Source organism: Thermobia domestica, chromosome 11 (genome assembly GCF_964235325.1).
Source record: "Thermobia domestica chromosome 11, izTheDome1.hap1.1, whole genome shotgun sequence".
Lineage (NCBI taxonomy): Eukaryota > Metazoa > Arthropoda > Insecta > Zygentoma > Lepismatidae > Thermobia > Thermobia domestica.
Window position 1 is genome coordinate 89,154,445 of NC_137464.1, and position 25,049 is coordinate 89,179,493.

Here is a 25,049-nt window from a genome sequence, read left to right on the forward strand (position 1 = left end):
TACTAAATTTTATGGTTTGGGAAAGAAAAGGTCACGAAATTTCATTTTCGAATTTTAGTAGACACCCTGTAGTAACAAAAATATGTTGGACTCTTCGTTGGCTTTACGTAGCACATAATTGCCCATTTTTTGGAATCGATGCCCTTCGGAGATAGAGGTGAGTCATGTCTCATTAAAAAGGGTTTGTGATAGTCTCCCTATGGGCTGACGTAACAAAATTTATCGAAGAGATTTCTAGTAATAAAATAACGTTGAATTCTCCATTTGCTTTACGTAGCACATAATTGCCTATTTTTGGAATTGATGCCTTTTGAAGATAGAGGTTAGTCATGTATCATTAAAAAGTGTTTGTGATGATTTTCCTGTGGGCTGACTCAACAAAATTTATCGAAGAGATTCTAGTAATAAAATAACGTTGAATTCTCCGTTTGCTTTATGTAGCAGGTATTTGCCTCATTTTGGAATCGATGGTCTTCGAAGATAAAGGTAAGTCACGACTTGCCGGAAAGGTTTTGCTATGCACTTGTTGTGACCTGACTCGCAACGAAATCTACAGAAGTTATTTGTAGTAATAAAAACCTGTTTAATATCCATAATTTAGCCTTGATAATAGCATAATATTTAATTTTGGTATTTGTTTGCTTCTATATTGGAAGTGAGTCATGGCTCACTAGAAGGGGCTTGGGATGACCTTGTTCACTTGGTCTTTCTTTTTTATTTATTTATTTTGTTGTTGTTGCATTTTATATTTTTTGTTATGGGTTATAAAAATCATAACCAAAAAGAAAATGGTTTTGCAGGGTGTCTATAGGTCACGAAAAAGTCACGAAACCAGAAAACGGTCATGAAAGTCAAGAAATTTAGCTTTTGGGTCACGATTTTCTTTTATCTGTACAAATATAAGTACAAACTGGAAAATTTTGTTCTATAAAACATCAAAATTCACCACCAAGGATGTCTGTGGTCAGCTTTAGACGCTACCAAATCGCTAGCAAAGCACGCTTCTATTGCGTACATGAAAATTCGGCCTAATTCGCATCCAAATTCCGTCTTGAGAATGTTATAAAATTTTATGGTTTGGTAAGGAAAAGGTCACGAAAAAGTCACGAAATTTCATTTTGGAGGTTTAGTAGACACCCTGTTTTGGTTCTAACTTTTAAGATGTCTCTTTTAAAATGTTCCGCAGTTGGTACTCCAAAGATCAGGAGTATATGGGCCCAAATTTAGGCACATACTATTCTGTACTCGAGCACAGGGTGACAAAGTTTTTTATTTTTATTTTTTTTATTTAATAGATTCACAGTGAAGTGATATTTAAAATGTAATTAAATCATTACTGTCAACGAATAATATTGACAATTATTTTTTATCACTAGTAATTATGAAGATTTGGTCAACTACTGGAGGAATCAATTATTAAAATAATTTAAAATAACTGCAACGATTTATGAAATAAACTGTTCAGTGCTATTCGCGTACGTTGTCGCCAGCAGTGTATAGTGTTGAAAAAGCAAACATTTCATTCCTGTGTGTCACTTGATTATCTATGCTACTAGTCTTAAGAAATGAGTTAGGAAACAGTTAAGTCAAATTGACACGGCATTTATGTCTAGTCTTTGGGGTGTTATATTCCAACAGTTTGAGAAAACAATGGAATTACCACAAGCAGAAGATATGGATCTGCCAAAGAACTTTATGATTCGTTGATTAGTTATCTTGAAGAAATTAGGGAACTGTGTCATGAATACAAATCCCAAGCTGTGAAAAAGGTAAATGAGACAATGACACTTAGACTAAATAAAAACCTTGTTAGAACCTAATATAATCCTATCTAAGAGGAAGAGAAAAAGAGAACAGATTTTTCTTTTTCTTTTGGATCAGTTTGACTCTGATATGATTGAAGAGGAAAGTGAGAATTTATTTGCACACGGAAATAAAGGGTCAAAATAAATACCGTTAAATGTGAAAAAGCGCAAGTCAAGTTTTTATGCCGTAATCGACACATTAAAAGGAGATTTGGGAAAAAGAATATCTATGTACACAAATTTTGCATTTTATTTTTTAACTTACAAAGCTTGAACCGAATAGTAAATGGGTTCATCCAAAGAATGTGTGATCAGTAAAATACGGATTTGGACTGTAGTATATAAATAATGAGTGTATCCATCATAAAGGTTTCATGTAAAATATTAAATGTGAAGTGATAAACAAGAAAGGTGACAAAGTAGAAAAACCTTGTACTTTGCCAAGTTTGAACAAAGTGTAGTTGAAAGAAACTTACAAGGAGTTTATCCGAATATTTGTGTTGTGCTAAAAAAATTTACAACTGCATGATGGCAACGTCTGATGGCAATTACGGCCTTCTACGTCAACTCATCTGCTACCTAGAGTAATTTAAAGATGGCGCGTCGAGTTGAACATTACTGCAAGGAGGAGATGTGTGGTGTTATTCGTTTTATATGGTCGTTCAAGGGATAGAAACCATCTGACATTCATCGAGAATTGGTGGAGGTCTATGGATCTGTTCACAGTTGTTCTTCCACTTGCGAATGCGTTGCACCATACTTACCCTTGTTTCTGCGACATAACACTCTCTCCATAGACCTCCATCAATTCTCGATGAACGTCAGATGGTTTCTGTCCCTTGGCCCATATAAAACGAATAATACCGCACACCTCAATAATGTAAAGTCGACGTGCCATCTTAAATTGCCCTAGGTACCAGATTGGTTGACGCAAAAGGCTGTAATTGCCGTCAGACTTCCCTCACCTTGGCATCTGTAACACACAAAAAGTAATTAGCTACACAAACATACAAAGAAACTCTGGGTTTCAGAAACAGATTCACCTTAATTTTTTTGGCACACCTTTAAGTAACGAGCTGGTTTGACGAAATAATCAATGATTTTGCTCACAGTCAAACTAGACGAAGGTTTTTATAAAATGCTTCGTATTGAACTCACTGTAATTATGTAATGTATAAAAAATAATCACTGTCAAAAACATTGCCTACATTTTAATTCCATGCATAATTATTACAATGATAAGAGTAAATATTTAAAAAATTCAATCATAGTTCAAGTGAAATTATGAAATATAAAAAATTACATGACATAACTGAACAGTCAGGGTGTCCACATTCTGGAAAAGCAGTGAAAGTCAGGTAAAGGTCAGGGAAGTAAAAATGTGTCAGGGAAGTGCCAGATTGGTCAGGGAAATATCGATTTACGTCCATTGTTCAATTATTGAATTTATGAAGTAGTGTTAATTTTTTTACCGTTTCTGGATTACTGGATTCAAAATGTGGTGTTCCCCATGATGATATTAAGGGAGACAGTATTCTCTGAAATAGTTGTTGAAACTAATTTTCTGAGAGAAACACACCTAACTGCGTCTTGGCATATTTGCTGAAAAGAGTAGACGCTGTTCTAGAAGAATTGTATGGTGCCACGAGGATACCTGGACAAGTGACTGAAAACGCGAAGAAACAGTATCTCCAGCTCACAGTGAAAGCTCAAACTGAAGGATTTAAAGAACGCTTCAATCATTTCATAGCCAAGGACGGAGATAATATTGGATTGATTTTATTTTTTTTTTATTTATTTATTTTTTACTTGCTCTTGGGAAATGAGAAGGACTTCGTTGACTTATGGTCTCTTATGAACCTGTATTTTATCTTCTCTTACGGAAACGCATTTGTTGAAAGTCGTTTTTCAATAAACAAAAATCTCATTGTTGAGAACTTACAAGAAGAATCTCTGGTGCCTCAACGGATCATACATGATTTTGTAATGAAAATAGGTGGATCGTTAGGATTAACAATTCCAAGAGATATTATAAATTGAGTGAGAAGTTCAATAAGACAATATCAGATGTATTTGGAAAGGAAAAGAGAAATGAATGCTGGAGAGGAAAAGAGGAGACAGAAAAGAAAAATTCAACAACAACTAAAGGATCTGGAGGAAGAAGAGAAAAAGAATAAAACTGCGGAAACAATAAGAAGGATATTTAGATCAATGAAAAGAAAACTATGCGAGAAAGGATGAAAACATCTGCACCGCAAAGGTATGTGTTACATAATGTTTTCCTTTGTGATCAGTAAAATCATGTATGAACTGTTTATTAGTATAAGCAATATTATAATGCTGTGTAATTGGTATTATAATGTGTAATTTTTTCATATCTTAAGTACTCTGTATACTGCACCCTTTCGTTTGTAACTTTACATTTTGTGTAATATGTAATCAATATCAGCCTAATGCATATATTGTAAATTTATGAAATTAAATTGAATTAAAGAAAATTGAAAAAAGAAAGAAACATAAGCAGAGAGAGAACAAGGCCAACTATGGAGAAGATGGAGGATGGATTTTATATATTTTAAAATTATTCAATGGTCAGGGAAATCTGAAACTTTTGCCATGGAAAGTCAGGGACTTTTTTTTCGCCAAATTGTGTGGACCTCAGTTGATTAAGAATTAAAAGGATGCGTTTTTGTTAGATAGTAGACTACTTCCTACATGAATATACTGTTAGTATTGAGAGAATTGTGCCATTTCAGATTACGTTGTAATTTGCAATACATAAAATGCTACAACGTACTCCCACCATGTGTTTATGATTATTTATTATAACGTATTCAACTTGAGATGGGGTCTGTATAAAATAATGGCTTGTTTCCTTGTTGTGAGGAGCGGTAAATTAAGAGTACACGGACGCACAATACCTAAATACGGGCATATATATTAGGGTGGAGTGAAAAGAGGCCAGATTTTTTTTTTTTCGATATTCGATTTTGCATAGGGGGCATAAGTTGCATCACGTCGTGGTACTTTACCATGGAAAATTTCAGTTCTCTAAACTAATTTTTAGCCGGGGTGCAATGGGCCTTAAGTTTGATAGATTTTATAAATAAGTGGAAAGAGGCCATTTTTTATTTATTTAAATTCGAATGTGGATATGGACAAAAGTTGTATGATATCGTAATACTTTACCATAGGAAATTTCAATTCTCTAAAATATTTTTTAGTTCGGGCGCAATGTGCCGTAAGTTTCATAGATTTTGATAAAAAAAAATACATGTTTATTGTGTATTTGTGTAATTATTAGGCAGCTCTTCGTTTGAAGTAAACTGTAATTTGAGGGTTTTAAGATTCGTTGTCATGTCCAGATGGATTTCTAAAGCTATCGAAAATCATACTTTTGTTATAGGCTACATCAACCCAGAATTCGCCACTAATAGGTGGCTGCCATCGAGTTCAATTCCACCCACCCACCAATATCAGATTGAATGTTTCATAAGTTTCATTCACGTCTTCGTCCGAAATATTGCAAATTTGTCTCGAATGTAGGCATATATTTTCTCGAGTCAATTTTCTAACGAATAAAGACATCTCTCTCTTGTACCCTACATACTGAAAGAAGCTTCACTAATTATTTTCACTAATCTTTCCACTGCTTGCGTATGACGTGGGAACTCAGGGATATCAAGACGTGTAATTTATGAAGAGCAAATTTCTTGCATTTGTCATCTGTCATATAAGTCAGTATTGGCATTTCTATTATGTTATACTCATTCCAGTTTATCATTTCCTTGTAATTAATAGCCTCGAAGTTTAATACTAGCACTTCAAAGAAACGAATTTCAGAAGGTTTACACTTTTTCTATATTGGAGAATTTTATCGACAACAAGGATTCGTTTAGCTGATCTGTCGTTACCAGTCATGGCAATGAGAGTATTCTAAGGATTCGCATAGAATGCGTTCCTGGGAATTGCTTTGACAGAAATCTTGTATGGTTCTTAAAAACATCGCGAAAGTCTTATGGTCAAGAACAAATGTTTAGCTTCGTATTTGACAAGAGGTTTCAGTTTGATGTTGAACCACACTGGTGCATATAATTTTACCTCGAACTTTGCGAGAGTTTTGAGCTTCTCTGAAGGATTTGGCATTGATATATATATATATAGACGCAAAAGTCTATAAGCCATTGTTAACCAGCGAGCATGCGCAAGTTTTCCAGGTTTCTTATCTGCTAGGCTCATCAGTCTCCTCTTATGACAGATTGTAATATTTCATATAAGTACCTTGAGATCACGCACATTTAGGAATGTAGGAAGTTCTGAAGAAATCTCTTTATTAACACCAGTTTCACTTTATTAACAATCTCTTTAGTTCTTACACTTTTACGATTTTTCGCAAGCTCCCTTTGTATTTTACCTACTGTCAATTATGTTTTGCGGTTGCTCTGGACTCACAATATTAAAATCTTCCAAAACTGCAGTAGCAGTTGCTGCAATTTTTCTTCTAGTCACGCCGGTTTCCTAATTCACTTTTGCTAATTTTGGGAGGAATTTTCTCATTTGCGTTCATCCAATCTGTGATTGCTTTCTTGTTTTCTTCAAATAATATTTCCAACTAAAATCAGGATCTCCTCCAGCTTCAGTGTGTTCTTTATTGCCTTCCTGTCTTGTTTCCGAAGATGACGAGGAGTCTGAAGGTTCGATAATGTAACTGGTACTGGTTGGTTGAAAGCTTCACCGTAAGATCGCTTTCTGGCTTTCCTTTCTTCTTTTTCCTTTAATATCTTTGTCCAAGTAACATCAATAATACTGATTACCATTTTTTACTCACCACCTAGCGACGCAACTAGGCTAGTTTTCGCCCTGGGCAAGAACTCGTCCTAACGCTCCATAACCTCTCAAACCAAAACTCTCCCCGAGTACACCTGAATTGGCATCACACAGTAATTCTCGTACTCTATTTTTTCTTTAAGTAGTAAAGCTTGATTTCAAAATTAAAGTACATAATTTATAGTAAAGCACCAAACTAATTAGTATTTGAGAACCAAATAATCTGAGATTAGCATGCTTGAGACATTCTTATAGCCTTATCATAATAACTGCAATTCACAATGTTTTTCGTATTATATTGGGATGTGTGTATGTGTAAAATGAATCTACAACCTGTTGCTTTAGAATAGAATATTTAATTATGACAAACAGTTAAGCTGTTGTCTCCAGAATCATACTCGGACATTTTGCAAATCTCTTAAATCGAGAAGTTAAATGAAAACACAAAAAGCTGAAACTAAATTTAACTTTGCGGGCTGTTTTGGCTGCAAAGATTTTTACAATGTTCACAAAAGATAGCTTTCAATGTAACTTATGCTCTATGGATATGATCCTAAGGTTAGTGAGTCGTCGTTGTCCTGCTAAGTTTCTAAGATATTTTTTTATGATTTTTAGTTTGCTAAAAGTCCTTTCGTTGCCTTATAGTGAAAATAAATATTTGCCGTTTTGCGCCCCGAATTCGGCGTCTGGGGCACAAGCCTGTTTGTCCCCCTTAGTTATGTCACTGTTATCACCCACCAAACTTCTATACTAGTGACAATACTGCCAACAAGTTCATTATAGGATATCAGAAGAAGAATGTTATTAAATAGCAAAAAGCTCCGTTATGACAAGTAGTTGATCACTTTTCGTCTTATTATTCCCAAATTCTAGGGCCATTGCACTCCGGCTAAAAATAATTTTAGAAAATTAAAATTCCTTGTTGTTATCTGCTGACACAGGATGTATCTTTTCCCCTCTATCCACAATACAAATTACAATCTACTTTCAGCGAAGATTTGCCAAATAGTTACATAGTAAATGGAAACTGATTCGCAAAATCTAAAATTTGAGGCCCCTTGCGCCTCGGCTAAAAATTATTTTAGAGAATTGAAATTTTCTATGGTAAAATACCACGATATGATGCAACTTTTGTCCCCTAACCAAATTCGAATTTCGAAAAAAAAAAATTCTCTCCACCCTAATATATATATATATATTTGTAGCGGTTTAAAAAGCTCCCAAATTTTCACTAGTGTCGTGTTATACTTGTATAGTGCAATCACAGCAATATGATTCTGTGCGACACCCCACTACATTGTCAATACGTAGCTGCTGGCACTCAGCTGGTATGCTTTGTATCATCCTGAGTCATATGTCCTTGAATTACGTGTACCAACTCCTAGTGCCACCTAGAATTACTGGAATTCTATGGAAGTAGGTACAGAATAAATGGCAACACTGGGTAATGTTTTATTTTATTTATTTATTTATTTATGTATTTATTTATTTATTTTTGAGAGACCGAAAAATTTTGCAAAGAATAGTGGATTTAAAAAAAGTGTTAATCAACGCATTAATAATTACTAAAATACTTTGTCTTTACAGATTGAAGCATAAATATTTATTAGATCTTTATAAGAAGGGTGTACATAACGTTCCTGAGCTATCTTCACCATCGAAAATTCATAGCCCGAAGAGTATTGTACAAGAAGAAGAGCAGGTGTGTCACGTGCAAACACCAGAACCCTCAAATATTCGTAGTTACTCAAGAGAAGTAGGAGTTCAGACACCGACCTGGCGAAAGGAAAGTATCAGGTACTAAATAATAAAATAATAGACAACGGTATCACTATTAAAGAGAAATTATTAGTTTGACAGTTACTTTAAATAATAATTTCTACAATATTATTACCGTTTACGGGAGAAAAATGTTTAAATATAAGACATATACAATCAGTAGATAACTGAGCTGAGCTAAGTGATATGCGTGAGTGTAAAACCTCATGCGTAGGTTTCGAGAAACTAGGGAAAAACGTATTTTTTGTAAACTTAAGAATTGATGCTGTACGAGAACTATATCATTTAGTTTGAGACTGATATTGAGATATATCATTAACTTTTTATTATGACACTGAAAAGACGACAGATACTACGAAGTATGGTTAATGAGACATAATCTAAAATTGTAGGGTGGCTACCCACCTAGAAAACCGGAAAAACATGGAAAAGTCAGGGAATTTACAAACACCGGGAAATATCAGGAAATTTTTTAAAAAACCGGGAATTTCTGCTTCGATGAAAATATAATTATTTACTATCTTTCTAGCCATTTAGCCTCCCTGTTTTCATTCAAAATTCTCTCGGTTTCTGGGGGCTTCGCCCCCAGACCCCCACTTCCAACAATTATGAATCAACCAGTACTTCGGTGCTAGCGGAGAGAACGGAACCGATGCTGTTCGCGTGACGAGCTAGTCAACACCATGGTTGCAAACATGGTCTGTCTTCTGCTGTGCCAAAGCAAGTCGACTGTCACGTGATTAAAGCAAGAGCGCTGGTAGTGTTTTATCGTGCGTATTATATAATTATATTAAATTGTAGTTACATTTTAAATTGTTCGTGTCTGAAATGGCACTGTAAATGCATGCATGCAGTCACAGACAAATATGTGAAGGATATATTACCATTTCATATCGTCAATTTGCGGGGCCTTGGGCGCAGTGGCGGTTTTTTAAAAGTTTAAATTTTATCCTTACGAGCTAAGGGTAGTAAGCTTCATACAGCATCATAAAGCCGTATAAAGAAATTAGCACATCAGGTAAGCTTTCTTCCTTTAACTTGTATCGATAAAATTTTAATTTTTATTGATATGATTTCCTCCAAGACCCGCTAGTGCTGGAACAAAGGAAAAGTGTAGAAGGGAGAAATTATTTTGTCAATTTCGAGACTTTCGTATTACTGGTGGTAATATCGCATAGGCGTAACTAGATGGGACTTGGGGGACAAACAAGTTGCAAATTTTGCGTTGCTATCACGCAAGTCAATATGTGTTTCGTAGAGCACATTCCATCCGGTTTGCGTCAAAACAACGCAGTTTACGTATTAATTTTCGGTACACGGCATAGCAATTATAATGGGATTATGCATTTCTTGCGTTGCGTTGCAACAGAGTACTGCTTAAGAGAGCTAGTGTAAAAACGGAATATAGCGTAAACTATGCAATACCTACTTCGAAATCAATCTACCTCTTGCAGGCCTTACCGGAATTGATTTCTTATTAGTAATTCCTGAAGTATCAGTGAACGTTGGTTAGTATTGAGGTTGGGTAGCCAATGCGAAATTATTCGTCGTATATGTGCGACGGTAGTTTATTGTCTACCCTACCCTAACCTTGTTATGTAGAAATGTAGTTGTCGAGTTTCTTAGTCTAGTTTAGTTTAGTTAGTTTACTGAAATTGCATGTTACGTCGCACTCATGTCTAAGAAGTCAGCGTTTTCAAACAACTGGCTGTTGAACTCAAAATTTTCATTGTGACTTTCTCCTGTGAAGCACAATAAGTATGCAACATTTTGCAAAAATTTGCAGAATTACTTTTAGCCTCAGCAATATGGGCAAGCAGGCTGTTACTAGCCACATGCAAGGTAAGAAACACAGTGCAGCTGTTAAGAACTCGTTGGTCAATCAGCTGATTTAAAGTTTTTGTCAAAAGATCGAAGTGGTTAGTACTGTCGTTGAAAATACAAGATTTTCGTGTATCACTGAAGATGTGGCCGTAAGCGGCTTCAGAAATAGCTTATACCATTGTTCATGGGCTTGAACTACTGTTTAAAAGTTATCTCAATGAACTACAAAATTGCAGGTATTACGCTATTAGATTTGATGAAAGCCTTAACAAAGTCTCACAATTGCAGCACATGGACCTCACGATTCGCTTGTGGGACGTGAATGAAAACCAAGTTCTGTCAAGATGTTTGAATTCAGTTTTCCTCATACATTCAACGTGTACAGACTTTGAATCAAGTTTTAAGAGTGGCGTCTTAGATTGAGACCTGAAAAAATGGTTCAAATTTCCACGAATGTCTCTCATGTTAATTTCAGGGTTCTTAGTGAGTTGTAGAAAGATCTTGCATGTTCACCTTCAGATCCAGTCCGTCTTGATATTGGAAGTTGTGGGCTGCATACTATGAATTGTGCTTTCAAAGCTGCCATGCAAGCAACAGGCTGGATCTTATCTGTTTCTGTATCTATAAATCTATAAATTAGAATATCTGAGGGTTTCTTATAATTTATTCAAAAACATTCGATCTCGTCGAGCAGATTATATAAGATTCACAGGATGTGTCATGTTTCCTTTTAAAAAATTGCAGCATTAGATGGACGGAAAATGCAGAGGTTGCATCCCGAGCCATGAAAATATTACCACACGTGATGAATTTACAATTCCGTCTATGCCGTTGTGTTGTTTGTTACTGATCGTTTTGTGAAATAGTGCTTTGATAGGCAAGCCGTTAGTGAACATTGCATTTCAGAACAATGAAAACCTGAAAGAAGTTACATTTGTAAACATTGGCTATATATCAAAGGGTGCTTTACGAAAAGTCAGTTCTATGTCTCAAAGAGAGATTCTTGAATTTCACAGATGCTCGTACAGGATGTAGAAATTTGTAACAAAAATAATGGAGAGGTCACCTTTGAAATCCAAGCTGACAAGAGCAATTTCGTTTCTGGATCCAATCGTATTTGTAGATAACAAGGCAGCTGCAAAGTGTCCAATTGTCTGGAAATCGTGGTATCCAGAAATTGGCTGATAAAATCGAAGGTGAATTTAAAACTTTTTTCTCAGAATCCTCTGGTATTGGAAGCAGTGAAGACTTATGACAGAAAATACAAGAGATTAAATAACCATTGGATGGAAATGCTAAATTTATGCGCATGATCAATGCAGATGGCCGATCTTGTGAAAATTTTCCTAATTCTTCCTTCAATCAAAAAAGAATGTTTGAAAATCAAAGAGCAGACTCTAATTGCACTAAGGAGAGTGCACGATACAATTTCGGCTGTTGGTGGTATAGAAAAGTTCAAAATTCAAAGAAAGTTGTCCATGCTGCCCTCAATGCTCATGTAGTTTATTATGATGAATCTCTGAAGAACCAGAAAGAGGAAAAGAAGAAACAGCAGAAGAGAAATGCCATTAAGGGTAAAGTTGTTGAACTCGAGGCAAAGAAAATTAAGTTTGTTGGCTGAGGATAAGGAGAAGCTGTCTGCAATTGATGAGGAAATCAGTCTTTTGAGGTATTGAACATTTCAACGAATGTTGTATTTATCTCAATAGTTTGGTTTTTGGTGAACAGCTAGTGTAATGTGAGATATTAAAAACAGTTCAGTGAATGTAGTGTTAATCTTCAGACTGAAAGTTACCAAAGTCATATGGATCAGTGGCGGAGAAATATTGGCAAGTAAGTGATTAAAATTAGATCTTAGAAAACTAGATTAAAATTTGACTACAGTTACTTTCTGTAATTCAGTTTTAGTAATTCTGCATTGTAGTTCACTTGCAGCTTTGTGTCGAATTTTGCTTAAAAATATGTGAATATACCCATTTTGGATCTTTTCTGGAAATTTTCTGAAAAGGTCTGGAAAACCGGGAAAAGTCAGGGAATTTCAAAATGTCGAAAGAGTGGCCACCCTGAATTGTACTTAAATCTTAAATTTTAATTTCTATTTAACAGGCGGGACCGTGGTGGCTCAGTGGTAGAACGTTTACCTCTGGTGCATAGGGTCCCTGGTTCGACCTCAGCTCGTGTCAAGTGAACTTTGTGGTGGACAAACACCGTGTGCGTGGGTTTTCTCGAGGTTCTTCCGTTTTCTCCCACTTTTATTCGTTCCACCATTCCATTCATTTCTCATCATCACCATCTCCTTTAGCTTAGCCGGCGTTTCATTTTCTATTTAACCGGAATATTGTCCAAATATGACTTATTAATCGATAGACCATATGGAGGTGGACAGAATAACATGCTTGAGGGTAAATTTTCTTGTGTGGGTTTCGAGAAAATAATAATAATAATAAAAACTAACTTTTGTGGTGCTAAAAAATATGTCGTTCGTTGCGAATAACAATTAATAGTTTTTATTTTGCTGGAAGAAATCGTTATTTATTTATTTATGTGCTGTGTAGGAATCTGTTTACTAGTAAATTGTATCTGTTGTTGTTTGTCTTTTCCTACGCACTACTTGTAATAACATCATTATCGTTGAGTCTCTGCTTCTTTAAAAGTTTCGTTCCCAGTGCAAAGAAAGAAAAGAGTAACCACTTCAATAGTGCAAACTTAAAACACCATTTTCTAAATAGAAATTGTAGAATCATAATTTTTCTGCTTGTCCGGATTCTCATGTTTTAAAAAGAATGTAGTAATTATGTATTTTTCTATTTGCATTCTTTTTTGTGTAACAGTTGCTTTCTGTGGTTTCAAATATGGCTTTAGCTAAACACATTATTCATGCACAGAGTAGAAATCATATAAACAATTCCTAACTCGCTTCTCCAAGTAAACAATCATAAAGTTAGATATAGTTTAATTTTATTAGCGTTCTCTTTGAGTTTTCTAACTTCAATACGTGTTAACAGGTATAGAACGTATACGACTATCGGTTATTATAGGAATAGAGTAAAATATAAAGTAAATAATACAATGTTAATACCACAAGTAATTATAAAAATACAGGTACTGATACAGTAAAGTACAAAGTAAGTAATAAATAGTAATGCGCATAATAGTACAAGAACACATTTAAGAATAAGCGTAAGTAAAACAGTAAAATACAAAATGATATCCTAGTAGTATTTAGAACATTATATAATTAAAATAGCTTTAGAACTTTTACATTGCGTAAAAAAAAAAAAAAAAAAAATGTTATTACATTTATAATAATTAGGATTCAAAATATAAAAATACTTGCGATATATTAACAGTTAAACTACCTTTTATGTTTTCAAAGTCAGCCAACAAACAATTATCAGTAGAATAGATAACATTTCCTCTCAGTAGCTTGCATCCAGCACTCTGTTTTTCGATCACATTTAATATTCTTTGTTTTGAGGTAGCATATTAGAAAATATTATAGGAGGCACAGTGGCTCAGTGGTAGAGCGCTTACCTCTGGCATATGGGGCTTCTCTGTTGATCCCCGGCCAAGTAAGTGTGGTGGACAACATCGTGTCCGTGGGTTTCCTCGGGGTACTCCCGTTTCATTCCACATTCTCATTCCACCAATTCTTCCATCATCATTCACTTCCATTAATCACCCGTCCCCCTTAGCCTAAAGGACATAAACGTGGGACGTTAAACTGAACTATTTCATTTTAGAAAATATTATATCGCTGCTCATACATGAACTTGCGTTCGGTATCTCACTATATGAAAATTTTCATTGTGTCTAGTAAAATTAAATGTATATTACTATTAATAATAGGAATCACCCAATATTCCAACCAACAACGTATCTTCTGAAAGTGTGGGTTCGAAAGAGTTGAAATCTGCTAATAGGTTGGATATTAAACTAGATCTTCTGCTTATCATGCTGGTTTGCTAACTACTACACTAACTAATCCTTAACTAGACTAGTCACACACATTTGTACTGTCGAGGACATTGGTGTGCTCACACATTTAGTTTATATGGACTGTACCACGACTGTTAATGTTTCTCGCCAATCCAGTTTCTTTATTAATGAACACCTATGACGATTGAATTGTGGTTAGCCACCAGCATGGAAGCACAGCCCCTAGTTTGATTCTTGATCCAGTCGTACCATACTTCATCGAATTCGTATTTTTAAATGATACGATGCAAATTAATATCGGTTGATTCCTCTATTACTTATGCAGTAATTAATTAATCATCATAGAATTTCATTGAGACAGAGCTATCCAAGCACAATCGGAATGTGGTGCAGTCAATGTGGTTGGAATTTCTGAGGAGTAACATATAGTGTGGAAGTGTTCAGCTGGTTACAGAGCAGATTAGGTAACAGTGGTTAACATACTGGCATGTATGAATGAAGACGCTGGTTCATTTCTGATCAGTCGCACTTTTTCACTTCTAGCATTTTCTTCAAGTAAACAAGTTGACTGAATTTATTTTGGCGCCATATGATACAGGCGACCCCATATCTAGGTATTTTAGGTCCTTGGGTCCAAAAAAAGTTTTCGTCTTTCCCTCTTATTTGTTCGTATTCAGCATAGGTCTAAACAGTACAGCCGCGTCGGGACGGGTGTACAAAACCAAAATGCTCGGACTACTCTGACAGTTAATAAACAAGCAGTTGGTTCTAGCGCCAGTAATGTCGTAACGAGAAATCTTGATCACACTGTGGTGTATTAATATAGATTTCCCTTAAATTTCTTTCGTAGAAAGGCTTTTCTTTTACATTTCCATACTTCAATCTCGATTTTTTAAATACGCCACCCTGGACCTGGGCCTTTGTAACCCGTGTGTAAATATAGGCTGGATATACGGCATATTTTTTATTAAAAATAGCTTCAACAAAGTCACTTTTGCGTGTGTAAGACACATAACATAGGAATGAACTATAACCAGTGGTTGTATAGGAAGCACTGAAAGTGCGTACCATTGCATTCAAACATTCACGCAGTGTTGGGTACATGTAGAACACGGTTTAGTTTGAGTGAGTGAGTTATCTGCAATAGCAGTGCTGATACTCTTCCTCAGCTGAGTTTGTCTACACTTCCTCTACAGTTTTTGGATTTTTATCATACTTTCGCTGAGTTTCTCCAAACATAAAAATCAGAAACAGATAGGTCATTAAAACCATAAGGCCAAGGCTGGATGGTTCCTCTACTGGTAATCCATTGTGGAATTGCTGTTGCTGGGAGACTTATATCGCCGCTATTGAAAATAGGATTAATGTAACTTGCTAAATGTGAGTTAATTTCCAAAAACATTGTATGTAACGTTAAAAGTTGCGCTAGCTTGTGATGTACAGTGCCAGCTTATCCGATATATATATACAGGGTGTCCATAAAGTCCTTTGCCACCCCTAAAACTCGGAAACGGTGAAATATATGTCAAAACGAGAAAACACGTATTTCATCATTTCAAAAGTACACATACTGTGGGGAACAAAGTTCTCCAGAGTCCCTCGGAGGGTCCCAGACGGGGTCCAACTCAAAATTTTCAAATGACAAGGGGGTCAAGTAGTATATCGTTTGAAAGCTATTTTCAAAAGAAAGACGATGGAATAAGTTTCGATGCTCTATAGTAAACCTGTACAAAATGGCGGCAGGTCAAAATGTTAATACAGTTTGCATTGAAAAGTCTTTGGCCATCCCTAGAAATCTGAAGTAGCTCAACAAATATCAAAACTAAAAACACGTATGCCTCATTTCAAAAGTGCCACGTATTAAGGGAAACGAAGTTGCCCCAGGGTCCCTCGGAGGGTCCCAGACGGGGTCGAACTCAAGATTTTCAAATGGTAAGGGGTGTCAAGTAGTATATCGTTTGAAAGCTATTGTTAAAAGAAGGAAGACGGAACAGAAATATTAGTACTTGCAATAGGAATATTAGTAATAGCGTCAGAAGTAGTAGTACGCACACTTCTACTTGAAATAGTATTGTCTCAGTTAGTAATGCAGACATGATACCCCTTTAATTAAACGTTTCAATAGATGTGACTGCATGTCTCTCAGCTCACCCAATCCCTGTTCTTTCGGACACGGTTTGCATAGCCGTTCCGAACTTCTATCATCTTCATTCTTTTACCAATAACTTTTAGAAAATATGGTATTTGACCCTTTTCCTATTCGCAAATTTTTAGTTGGACCCCACGTGATAACCTGCAGGGATTATGGGACAAATATTTTCACATTGAAAAGCTGTACTTACTTTGCAAAAAAGGAAAAACTCCTTTTAGCGTTTTGACATCTTATGTTTTACCGTTTCGGATCATTGGAAGTGACATGGACTTTTCGATGAAGGCCGCATTAACATTTTAATTACCTCGCCATTTCACGCAGGGTTGGTATTGAAACATAAGACCTGTTCCATCTTCCTTCTTTTGACAATATCTTTCACGTGACCTCTCTTACCATTTGAAAAGTTTAAGTTGGACCCCGCCTGGGACCTTCCGAGGGACCCTGGGGCAACTTTCTTTTCCTGAATACTTGGTACTTTTGAAATGATGGCATACGTGTTTTTTAGTTTTGATATTTGTTGAGCAATTTCAGATTTCTAGGGGTGGCCAAAGACTTTTCAATGCAAACTGTATTAACATTTTGACCTGCCGCCATTTTGTACAGGTTTGCTATAGAGCATCGAAACTTATTCCATCGTCCTTCTTTTGAAAATAGCTTTCAAACGATATACTACTTGACATCCCATGCCATTTGAAAATTTTGAGTTGAACCCCATCTGGGACCCTCCGAGGGACCCTGTAGCAACTTTGTTTCTCTCAGTACGTGGTACTTTTGAAATGATGAAATATGTGTTTTCTCGTTTTGACATATATTTCACCATTTCCGATTTTTAGGGGTGGCAAAGGACTTTATGGACACCCTATATATATATATATATATTGGATCGGAAAAGCTGGCACTGTACATCACAAGCTAGTTTAGCATTTTGTGATTATCTTTATATGGACATGAGGCATTTGTCTCGAGAAGTTGTATGCATTCTGCGAGACATAACTCGATAATCGTAACTATATCTTATCTTAAATAAGCTGATATCTCGTCTCTACAATTTTTGGAGCACTGTTTCCTAAAAGCCATTCACAAAAGTTCACTCACGTTGTATTATTAACTTCGTGCAGTTAGTGTGTCATTGTTATACTTTGTACAGGTGCATTTGTAGATTTTGTTTCTTTTCTTTTATAACTGTTGATTGGGAAATGCGAAGCTGCTATGAAAGACAGTGTAATGATTATTTGAACTTCGTAGTATGCTTTTACAAGCTTTCATAAAATTCGTAGTGTGCGAACTAGTACCTTTTCGCTATTGACTTTTGCACAGTACATTTTGCAAGATATTGAGCCAGTGTATTCCAAAACTCAAATTCAGTTTCAAGAACTCCACACATTTTCCACGACTAATGTTTGGTATAGTACACTACCACAAAATTTTTATAGTTCTACTGTCATCACTATTTTGCATACTGGGTACTTCCACAGTTTGGTTGATTGAATTTGAGTACAGCGTCCTTTTCAACAGCGAGGTTATATGAGAGGTGGATCTTTAGCTTAATATGGGGTTCGATCATATAAGTTTCCGCCGGAAATTGAACCCGGGTCTTCCATACGAAAAGCGCGTCTGCGAACCACTTCCACAATTTAATCCACTACAGTCTTGCTCACTGTATACGTTGACCACTCAGCTCTGGCATCTTCTTTCTTTCAACGTAAGACAATTCAGAACGTAAATGTGACATTTAGGGCCATACTATACTTTTTATATAACTATACCTATGGCAAATATCATCTCCGGGTTACTTAAGAAAAATAAATAAATAAATTATACCTTCTCATCTTGTATAACTTACCCACTTATAACGAAGGTTAGAGTGGAAAATGTTGCACACTTTGTATAGTTTGTGATTAATATCCTAAAATGTAACAGAAAGATTTAAATTTAAACCCAGAATAACTTAAATGTGTAAATTAAACAAATTAATCTGGCAATTTTCTAGGGAGACAATTATCGACAAACACACTTGTACGAGTGAGAAGAATGTTCAATACTGTTCGTAATCTGATCGTATATAGAGGTTTCTTTCTTTGTGATATGATTTGATATGTAGAATTGATAAGCTTTCTTTCTTGTAGGTTTAAGGAAAATATGGACCGAGAACTACAAAGTCGAATGAAAAATCTGACTACACAAAGTGTTCCAGCGTTAGAGGTGGCCTCACACTCAGAAGACAACGAAGGTAAGATGTCATGTTCCATGTTTCTCGGTTGAAGAATAACAGTGTATATAGCTACAGTTGCAACATACGTAAATCATGTTCAGACAAGCAACACCTAGTGCTTTTCTTCAGAAAAGTGCAGCAGTTCGGTAGTACATGTCTAGTGTACAGGGTTGGCAAAAACGATGCTTTTTATTGAAAAAAGCAAAAAACCAGGTTTTTTTTTGGGGGGGTTAAACTAGTTTTTTTGGTTTAAATAATTTACTCTATGTATTTATATTAGATATGGACAGAAATTAGTTTGTTTCGCCTTGGTGTTTTTATGCAACAACAAGGTTATGCTGGAAGGGGCCACATAAGCTTAAAGCGGAATCCAAACCGCTTCTCGGCTTCATCCAAGAAAAATTGTCCATTTCGACACGAAACCGGGACTAATTGGTTACAAATGCAATTGCCGACTCACTCAGGAAGGATTCTTGATAAAAATACGTTATACTGATCTTTACATAGGCCTAGTTGTTAATATAATTGTCAAGAGTCATTTCAGAAGGACAAAAAGATAAACTGTTACACAAGTAAAATCATTATACAATTATATATAAATCGGGAAACTCCCGCCTTAACCATTGGGAAAATCCTGTTATTACTTTAAATGTATTTGTATATAAAATTTTAAGGTCAACGTATCATAATCACTACGCTAAAACTGAGGTATTAAATTACAAATTTGGTATGTAGATATCATTCAATAAAATTAAAACAAAGTCAAATCCATGCTGATGTTGGAAGCTGCGTAAGCAGTTGATAAATTTTGCCAATTTCTACCAATATATTTAAGCAACCTTGGCTTCTTTATAAAACAACAGGCATTCAGACAAGTAGAAATATATAATTTGGTTTCGTTTCGTATGTTTAGGCTTAACATCCATATGAAATACCAAGGTTATTACGGAGAAGACTTTCGCTTAAAGGGGCACCTCGAATCGCTACTTGGTTTACACTTGAAAAAAATGAAATGAAATTTTTGAGTTTTACGTCCCACGGTTATGCCGGTTAGGCTGAAGGAGACGGTGATAATGAGAGATGAAGGAAATGATGGAATAAAGAAAGTGGGAGGAAACGGGAGACCCCCGAGAAAACCCACGCACACGGTGTTCGTCCTCCACAAAGTTCACTTGACGGGAGCAGGGTTTGAACCCGGGATCCCAAACACCAGAGGTGAACGCTCTACCACTGAGCCACCACGGCCCCAGGTTTACACTTGAAAGATGGTTTCATAAGTGGAAACGTCACCATGAAGTTTACACGATTTAAAGCATTTTTCGTTTTTTTTTTTTTTTGTTTGGTTTAAACTAGTTGTTTTTTTGGAAAAAAAAATAGCTGGTTTAAACCAAGGTTTAAACCAGCCAACTTTGCTAGTGTATGAAAAGAATCAAAGAAAAAACCGCTCTTTTTTTCAGTAATTGTTAAGAAGTATCCATCATGATTATGGAATTGTTAAAATCACTTCTTCAACAAAGAATAGGATTTGTCATACTATCTTTACCCATCACTATTAGAATGATTCAGAATGAAAAATAAAGAGAATAAATAAATCAAACCTATTTAAGAAAATTGGATTAACTGAAAAATATCCTTTGTTATCACCGGGAGCATCAAAGGATAAAGACTAAAATAGTAATTTTGATTTGTGCAAGCATAAATTTACACTGATGTCCAAAACTTAACCCGAACTTATAAAGTGACCTAAGACCTGAATATACCAGGTTGCATGAGTGTTGGTTGGAGTTAGAAATACATAGTCATGGTATTCTTGGAGTGTCTAGTGCAGAAAAAGAGTATTATAAATGATGATTATGAAAAGCAGACATATCCAATGTTAAAACTTCCGTCTAGAATACACCAAAGAAGAGTACAGTAGAGTATTCACGTAGAGACTTCAGTATGGAATGTGCTCTCCTCGAACAGAAATACACGACTGATATCGACGTGCCATACTGGAAACAAAATTACCAAGCAGTTCTTGTGGCATGGCCTGCCACTCCTCCTTGAGGGCCCTTGGAGATCTGGAAGAGTACTGGGTGAAGGTATACGCTCAGCGAGCATCCCAAACATGCTGTATGGGTTTGAGATTCGGGGAGTACGCTGACCACTATTCGATGAATATCCTCTTCCTCAAGGAGACTGGCCTCGCCAGCTGTAGGATGTGGACGAGCATTGTCGTCCATAAAACGAAACTGAACCAACAGCTCCACGAAACAAACGAACATGACGGAGAAGAACATCATTTTAATATCTGGCGCCAGTTAGTCCCTCTTTCTACAAATTGCAACTCACTATGTCCGTCCATCATTATGCCGGCCCAGGCCATGATTCCACCAACTGGTTTGTTCATTTCCACAATGTTTTCTTGGCGGTACCGAGTGCCAGATTCACGCCAGATAGACTGTCGTCCAGAACAGACGATAGAAAAAAGCGGTTATCATCAGAAAACAACACTCGACATCAGCCCTCGTCCGACCAGGTGCTCTTGACACCATCGCAGACTAGTTCGTTTGTGTTAATTGGATAAATTTCACTGGTTTACGAGCATAAAGTCCTACCGCGCGTAATCATCTGGTTACAGTTGGGTGCGATACACATGTCCCTATGCTGGCATAAAGTTGAGTAATCAGTTACCGAGCACTAATGCGACGGTTTCGTTTCGCAATTAACACCAAATAACGGTCTTTTTCAAGGGTGATACATCTTGGACGACACGTCTGGTACCTCGACCATACCGTTGACACTATGCTGTCTGTGGTGAATTCCCATTTCTCGTGCCACACTGGATACTGTCCGCCCTTCTTCCAATTTCCCGACAATGCGACCACGCTCAAATTCAGTCAGATGCTGTCTTTGTGCCATACTACCAATGCATGCTTATTTATTGTTTTGATGTCCTTCACAAAGCAGCCGTAACCGATTGCCCTCTCACCATGCACACGCACACCAATTGCACTAACCACACTCACTGACTACTGCTCAACTCGCATATGCCATTCGTGAGCAGACTAGGTAGATCTACTATTGCTTTCCTCCGTGTATGACATTGTTTTCGTTGTAGGCATCAAAATGGGTACATTTGTGGGAAAACCACATCCGTGCTTAAGTTTTGGAGCTTTGTTCGATTAGGCTTTGACAGACGACACGCTCGTCCGTCATAATGATCTAACACCTCATTCAGTATAACCGACAGTGACATATGGCCGGGTTTTTGTATCTAGAGTTTTTTCACTTTTCTTCACACCGATGACGAGATGTTTAGTTGTAAAAACAAGAGTTCCTTTATTGTTTTCCCTTCAGTGTGCTTTTGTCCGTATGCTCCTGATAAAAGTGAATATTCATTTCAGTTTTGGTGTTACAGCCATCTGACCGGCTATAGCTGTTTCTGTGCTATAGCGCGACCGAGTTTAACGTTTAGTATGATTTAACTTAACCTTGTGAGATACTGTACTTTTAGCACTAACGTAGAATGTGTTTATCGTACAATATATATAACATTATTTTCTTAATTTAGTAACTTGAATTTTTCAGACACAAAGCTTGAAAGTCAGTTATCACCTACACGAAACGCATCTAGGTTGTTAAATTCAGCACAAACCCTATCTGACACTGCAAGAAGCGATACAAGTTTGCAAGATCCTATTTCTTCCACGGAGGAGAGAAGAGATGGCCAGAGTTCCTCTGAAAGTAGTCCACAGATACGCAGGAGATGTTATTCAGCAAACCTTACGCCAACGCGTACGCGTAAGAAATTATATTTTGAAGAGAAAAAATCCCCATTTCTTTCATTTGGATGCATGGATATGGATAGAGATGTAGGAGATAAGAAAACCTTCAATGTTTGTGCTCCACAAACAGAGGTAATATATTTCTTGAGCCCATTGGGTGAATCTAAATTAAGATATAAAAATTTAATTACATCTATACTAAAAACCATGTCATCATCATTTTGAGTTTATATTTTATGTTAATAGCCGACTGGCATTGTCGAGTGATTTAAGACATTAGGCTGGCAATCATAAAATGTGTCTCGCAGGTTCGAATCTCGCTCAAAATATGAATTATGATAATCAAATTATTAAAAATAAATGATCATGAAATATAAAAAGAGTAACCATAGTAAAGAGGTAGAATGCAAAATAATAAATATATAGAAAAAGACTATAGAAAAAAATTAAACATTCCGGGTACTAAGCGCGAACTCAACACTGTTTTTTTTTTAAATTTTATTATTATTATTATTATTATTATTTATTATTCACTTAAAATGATATGTAACAGTAACCACGGGTCAATCCAAATGAAATCCACCAATGATGGTTGCTGACAAAATTTAGTTTTTTATTAGTTTTTTTACTTAAGTTTGTACCACATTTACTGAGTTGAAAACGGGCATTCATTTATTTTTTTAGCCGCGCAGGTTTTGTCGTAGTCGCCATTTTGTATAGGCGCCTGAGCGCATTTTGAACTTTTTAGTGCATTCCGTTAAACGCTGTAACTTTTTAGGTTTTAAGGATTATTAGTTCAAACCAAAACCATATGAAAGATAATGGAATGGACAATATTCTATGTTCTGTGTACATTGAGACGTGCTTCAGAACGTCGAGAAAAGAAGCTCTGAACATTGAGGTTGGAAACCTAGAAATTTGCCTTTTTGAAATGTACATTTTGAAACGAAATAAATAAGACCCGCCTTCAATTCTTTGTCTACATAGAGACTAGATAATAGACAACGTTCTAAACAAGTTTCAGATCTGAGAACTATCTAGTTGATTTTTTGGAAATTTTTAAACATTGCGAATTTTCGAAAATCGTGTACTTTCACCATCAAATATCTCAGGAAGGATAGAAGTAAAAAATCCCAAATTTGCACAAAATAGACAATAATTGTTCAGTAACAAGGGGTAAAATTGCATCACTGAGACTCGAATAGTTTCTGAGTTATAAGGTTTTTTTTACTGCGACTTAATATCATGAAGCACCATTGGAGTAAATATAAACTTGTAGTAAAAATACGACAGTAATGTTGAATGGGTAAAGTATGCATAATCTATGAATCATATCTTGTACAAAAAACGAAAGTTGTCTGTTATTTCTTTTCTGTCTACAGCGCTGCTGTTAAGACATGAGTGAGGTAAATAGTTGACTAATATGTGTACAGAGTTTGGCACTGATAATTGAAAGTATGACCTGTAGGAGTTGTGAACTCTGTGGGTGCGAGTTTCCGGCGAACCTTAGTGATTGGCACTCACACTTTGTCATTTGTACATAGTTTAAAAGAGATTCTTGGGCCATGGGGATGAAAAAAATTATCAAAAAGATCGTTATTTTCCTGACTGATGTCTTCAATTCCTCCAACCCACCATTTCTGTCATAAATACAGGCTACGGTACCATTAGGTGCAATGACATGCTATGTTCTGGAAGTATTGAAGTACTGCAATCAGTAAATACATTTGATTTTAAGTATTCACAACATCAGATTTATGTTTTCGTCAGAGGTACAAATCTGTGATATCTGGTATTAATAATTCTTTTACAAGTAGCAAATCTCGAATTTCTTGCTGTGTGACTGCACTTCTTCTGATGAAAGAGATAAATTGTATGCCTGAGACTAGTGTTGTAAATAGAAAAAAAAAACGTTCATATTTTTTCAGAAATGTACTTTTTTTTAGAAAAAAAAACATTGCCTCTCGTTATTTTTCTAAATTTCGTTTTTTTTTCAAATAGTCATTTCTAATGCATCTTACGTCTGTTTAAGTATTAAATATTTTTATGTAGATATAATCACCGTAAAATGCAACATAAATTAAACGCTAAATACTGATACGCTACAAATATTTTACAATTTACATGAATGTCATACCTATTAACAATTCGGGTTTCAGCAGTTTTCATCAATATCAACTAAGAAATAAATGTAGAAATGAAATTTTGTTTTTTCGTGAAAGCAGGCCTTTAATAAGTACGAAAATAATGTCACGAACAGTATAAAATTCAAATAACTTGTCTAAAGGTAAAAACTAATACTAATTTGCCTAATAGTATTTTTCTAAATGTCATATATAAATAATTTGTCGACTAGATATATATGATATGCCGGCTCTACCATATATGCAACACGTGCATTTGCGTGGAGCGGCAAGTTTGGATGGTCCGGTAAAATCTGTCATAAGTATATTATTTAAATTAAACATTTCTTGTTGGAAACAGACTTCATGATGATGGTAGTTACATTTACTAAGCTGACCTTCTATTTGAATACTACATTCATAAATTATGTTTAGTTTGCATTTGGTCAAGGCCACATGGACAATGCTAAAGCAAATGATTAAATAAATCCCAGCACAAATTGCTTGATTGTTGCCAAATGCAAGAATTCAGTTCTCGAATAGTAGTGAATATCTGTTCCAGTTAGTAAGTTATCACAGTTTTGATATGACAACTAGTCTTGTTTTTGTCAGAAACAA

At 35.7% G+C, this 25,049-nt stretch overlaps 1 protein-coding gene across 5 annotated transcripts in view; it reads left to right on the forward strand.

Moving 5' to 3' along the window:
- LOC145664272 (uncharacterized) overlaps positions 1-25,049 on the forward strand; it is a 92,604-nt gene that overhangs the window by 36,791 nt on the left and 30,764 nt on the right. For all 5 annotated transcript variants that reach the window (XM_081730798.1, XM_081730799.1, XM_081730801.1 and 2 more), the window contains 3 exons: positions 8,220-8,429; positions 18,453-18,556; positions 22,112-22,440. In XM_081730798.1, the coding sequence (XP_081586924.1) occupies positions 8,220-8,429; positions 18,453-18,556; positions 22,112-22,440 (643 nt within the window). The remainder of the gene's footprint in view (positions 1-8,219; positions 8,430-18,452; positions 18,557-22,111; positions 22,441-25,049) is intronic.